The sequence below is a fragment of the Fonticula alba genome (assembly GCF_000388065.1).
Source record: "Fonticula alba strain ATCC 38817 unplaced genomic scaffold supercont2.9, whole genome shotgun sequence".
Lineage (NCBI taxonomy): Eukaryota > Rotosphaerida > Fonticulaceae > Fonticula > Fonticula alba.
The window spans coordinates 243,298-247,759 of NW_009242979.1; the positions used below are offsets into that span (position 1 = coordinate 243,298).

At 66.6% G+C, this 4,462-nt stretch overlaps 1 protein-coding gene across 2 annotated transcripts in view; it reads right to left on the reverse strand.

The window, feature by feature from the left end:
- H696_05129 overlaps positions 1-4,462 on the reverse strand; it is an 11,756-nt gene extending 7,294 nt beyond the window's left edge. The window contains exons 1-7 of one of the 2 annotated variants that reach the window (XM_009498979.1): positions 4,335-4,462; positions 3,709-4,161; positions 3,142-3,568; positions 1,971-2,935; positions 1,717-1,767; positions 875-1,570; positions 114-727 (exon numbers count right to left, since the gene is read on the reverse strand). In XM_009498979.1, coding sequence (XP_009497254.1) covers positions 114-727; positions 875-1,570; positions 1,717-1,767; positions 1,971-2,935; positions 3,142-3,568; positions 3,709-4,161; positions 4,335-4,356 — 3,228 coding nt within the window. In that variant the 5' untranslated portion in view covers positions 4,357-4,462. Of the gene's footprint in view, positions 1-113; positions 728-874; positions 1,571-1,716; positions 1,768-1,970; positions 2,936-3,141; positions 3,681-3,708; positions 4,162-4,334 lie in introns of those variants that run through there. The other variant, XM_009498980.1, reaches the window with a different exon arrangement.

Consider the following 4,462-nt stretch of genomic DNA (forward strand, 5'->3'; position numbering starts at 1 on the left):
GAGAGAAAGAGAGAAAGAGAGAAGGAGAGAAGGAGAGAAAGAGAGAAAGAGAGAAGGAGAGAAAGAGAGAAGGAGAGAAAGAGAGAAGGAGAGAACGAAGAAGAGGCACATACCACTAGGGAGTCGGCACAACGCTCGAGCGACATCGTGTCAAGGGCGGCCGACCGCGGGCCGAAGATGGACACCATGTCACACAGGGCACGGGCCACCACAGCAAAAGGACCGGCCTCGGTGTCCTGTGCGGCAGCCAACTGACCAGCCTCCACGAGGGCATCCAATCGCGCGACCAACTCAAGCAGATGCCCCAGGAAGCGATTGGCCGCCGGGCCGAGATCCACCCGACCAACCAGGGCCGACAGGCCGGCCACTTGGCCCGAGGGCAGCAGCGGAGGCAGGATGGCATCCTGTAGCGTCAGGCTGAGGGCATTGGCCGAGCCGGTCTGCCCGGGGGCCGAGGCCGGGGCCGGGGCCGAGGCACTGGGCGAGCCAGGCTCCACCACCGAGGCAGCGGCCTCCTCCTCGGCCGCAGCGCCGGCCGCCTGAACGGCCAGGCAGAAACGCGCGCGCAGGCTCCGAACCAGCAGCAGGGCGCGCTCATCCGGCGCATCGAGGAACTCAGCCAGATGATCAACCAGGCGTGGAAGTTCGGCCGCGTCCAGGGGCATGCTGATGCTCAGGCCGGCCTCGCAGGTGTCGATGACCTCCGGCCGGCGGGCAAGGGGCCGGGCTTGGTCGGCAGCAGGTCAGAGGAGGACCATGCGAGGGGAAAGAGAGAGGGGAAAAAGGGTAAGAAGAAGAAAACAGGAGCCAAGCAGAGCAGGGAACAGGCCCCCGCCGAGAGAGAGAGAGAGAGCCCCAGGTGAAGAGGGCGCACCGTAAATCGCCGCATAAAGCCGCAGCAGCGAGCCACACCAGAAGTCCGGGAGTTGGTCCATGGCCGGGACCATGGAGTCACCAATCGCCAGGGGGGCAATCTTGTCACTCAAGCCCGGAGGGACATTGGCACACAGCGGATCAATGGCAAGCTTGATCGCCGCGCCGAAGGCTCGGCTTTCGTGATCGGCCGGCAGACCGACAGTCCGGGCGTCCGGCTGACTGGCGGCTGCCAGCTCGCCCGGCAGCGGTCCGAAGTACCGGCCAACGGCCTGGTCATCGAGCAGGAGACCCCCGATCAGGGGATGCCCCGGGCCCAGGATAACCAGCCCGGCAGCCAGCCGGGCCAGATGCTGCAGCTGGCGGATCTGCCGCAGAGGTGGCCACACAAGGCGACTGTCAGCCGAGTCCTGGTGGCGGCCCAGCGACCGAGCCACATGTCCCGACACGCTGGCCCGCAGGGTGTCCACCGAGCCGGCCAATTGCGAGCTGAGGATATTTTGATCACCAACGCCCAGCTCCACCGGGGCAGGGGCTGACGGCTGGGGGGCGGACTCCTCGCCGGCGGGGGCAGCCATTTCGACATCTCCGGGCGGCGACGCCGGGTTCGAACGCTGGAAGAGACCGTGGTCCAGTTGGGCCAGGTAAACCATCAGATGCCAGAGGATGACTGGCTGCTCGAGCAGAGTGTCCGGAACTGGAGTCGCGCGTGTGTGTGTGTGTGTGCATGGACCCGAGCGCGAATCAGCAGGGGGTCATGAAAGGGGAAGAGGGAAGGGGAAAGGTGCCGAGAGGAAGTTGGCGGCGCCCGGGCAAGAGCAGGCGAGAGGCAGCCAGACGCACTGTACTTGGACACAAAGTCCAGGGTTTTGAGAGCCATCTGCTTCAAGGGCACTAGGAGCACCGAGACGCGCATTCGCATGGCAGCGCACCCCGACCCGAACGCCGGGAGCGAAGAAATGGATGCCAGATGAGTGAGCAACGGAAAGGCGGGCAGGAGCCGTGCATGCGGCCCTTCGCACGGCGAGAAAAGAGACAGCCAGAAGTCCCGGCGATGATGCACAGAGACCGAGGGAGGGCGACCACACGACACGTACAGGGCACAAAGGCCGAGGTGGCCAGGCGAACCAGCCACAGGGCCAACGGCGCCGAAAAGTCCACCACCAAGCGGGCATAGATGCCTTCACCGAGGGCGGCCACCTCGGCCCGGGAGAGACTTTCCTCACGTCGGCGGCGTGACAGGGCGCGCATCTCCCGCCGGGCGGTGTGCGCCGCAAACTCCAGCATGTTGCTCAGGGCAAGCAGCGCGGCACTGGCATGGACTTGGCTCTGGCGCGAGGTCAGCCCGGTCCCCAGGGTCGGGGGGATGGCCTGCGAGCCGGGAATCACATCCGCATCCAGCGGATGCCCGAGCAGAACAACACATGCGGCATCAATGGCCGCACGGTCAATGCCAGCCCCGGCGAAGCTCGACGAGGCATCCGCATCCGGGGTCAGCTTATAGCGCTTTTGCAGGAAGAGCATCACCCGGTGGGTGAAGGCCGGCGGCAGGCCGGGCACCGTCCCCGGGCGGCCGAGGACCAGGGCACATAGCGCGCGCAGAACGCGCTGGCCCGGCTGGCCGGCCGATGGCAGGGCGAAGGACTCCACGCCGCGCGTTTGGGCCACCAGCGATGACACGGCGGCCGACACCTGTCCCGAGGTCCGGTCGTGGGCCGGGCCCACATGGATGAGCGTCTGCCGGGCAACCGGATGCTCGAGCAGTATGGCAGCCACCAGCAGCGGAGGCAGCAGCTCGGCATCATCCAGCAGCCAAGCCGGGGCGGCGGGCGTGCTGGCCGGTGCCAGAGCCAGCCGGTTGGACTGGCACACTGCCGCCAGTAGGGCGAGGCTCCGATCGCGTGCCAGCCGCAGGGCGGCCACAGTGCCCACCATCGGCATCAGGTGCGACGTGGGCCGGCGCAGGGCGGCAAGATCCCGCGTCAGATCGGCCACCTGTTCGGCCGACAGGCCCGGCATCGGCTCCAGGGCAGTGGTGGAAGGGCCAACCGGAGCAGTGGGACTAATCCCAGGGGGAGGAAGGCAACGGGTAAGACAAGTGCCGGGGGAAGAGGCACCGACCAAACAAACGCCCCTCGCTCGCCCGCCGCCCCCTCTGTTAGCATCGGGAGCAGACGCAAACTCTCAGCCATGCATGGGTTTGCCTGTGCGTATGTGTGTAATAATATAGATATATATATATATGCGTGTGTGTGCGCGTGTGCGTACCGAACAAACAGCAGAATCGAGAGGAGGAAATTGACGATCACCTCGCTGTGACAGCCCGCCGACGGGGGAGTACTTGTGACCGAGGGCACCGGGACCCCGCGCAGCAGGGTGGCCAGCTGAAAGCCCGGCATATTGGGCTGGGCCCAGCCCATCCGAAGGCAGATTTCCCCGGCCAGCTGGACTCCAGCGTGGAGAAGGGCACGGCGCTCGGCGGCCGGGGTACTCGGCAGGGTGGCCGCCTGGAGGAGGGACGCCGTCAGCGGCACCAGCTGGCCGGCAAGGTCAAGTGGTGGTAGGGGGGCCGTCCCGACAGGTTGGCCAGCCGGGTCACGCAGCTGGCCGGGAGCCAGTGGCGGAAGCGCCTGCAGCATCAAGGCCACCCCCTGCTCGATGAAGATGGCCGCCAGGTTTCGCACCGGGAAGGAGCCTGAGCCAGGGTGCAGCCGGCCGAACGTCGGGCTCAGTCAATGACGAGAGGGGGAAATGGGGGAAGAGAGGCAGAGCCGGGTGTGCGATGGGTGGCCCCTCGCAGGGGGGGGGGGGGGGGTTCACACCGCGAGGGCGCACCATTGGGTGCCAGGTACAGGGCCATCAGCTCGGCCAGGGGGAAGCGCAGGAAGTCCCCGGGCGCCGGCCACCGGTCACGGAGGAGGGCCACCCCGGCGTCCGGCAGGTCGAACTCGCTGATGTCCAAGTAGGAGCCCCGGGTGGCCGGGCCGCTGTCGCCGGTGGTGGTGGTGGTGGCGCTGCTGCTGCCCGGATGCGACGTTCCACTGGCCGACAGGATATCCAGCACGGTGCGAGCCTTTTGTTCTTGGGCTCTCTTGGAGGCGGCGCGCGCTTGGGCCCCAATCTGGGCCAGCACCTTGGAGGCAGCTTGGCGCACGCGGGCGGTGGCCTTGCGGTCAGTCGGATCGAAGACCGACAGGATGGACACCAGGTAGCCGGCCAGAAGCTTGGAATACTTTTCATTGTCCGAGGTGGCCATCGACAGCGAGAGGCTGATCCTGTCGATGATCTCTGAGAAGGACAGAGAGCAGAGCGAATGGAATGGGACAGAGGAGGAGGGGCCAGGCAGGCAGGCAGGCAGGGAGAGGGGGCGGACGAGGCAGGAGGAGGATGCCCACGGGCCGGGAAAGTCAGACGGGCCGGTGCCAGGAGCAAGCGAAGGGACGGGCGAGCAGAAGGCGAACCGATGTGGGCGTCGTCGGCCATGGCGCGATGTGGGCGCAGGCGCGAGCGCGAGCGGTGAAGATCCGGAAAAGACGAGTGGGAGAGGGCAAAAGAAGGGGAGGGAGAGAGGGAGAAAGATGCAAGAAAG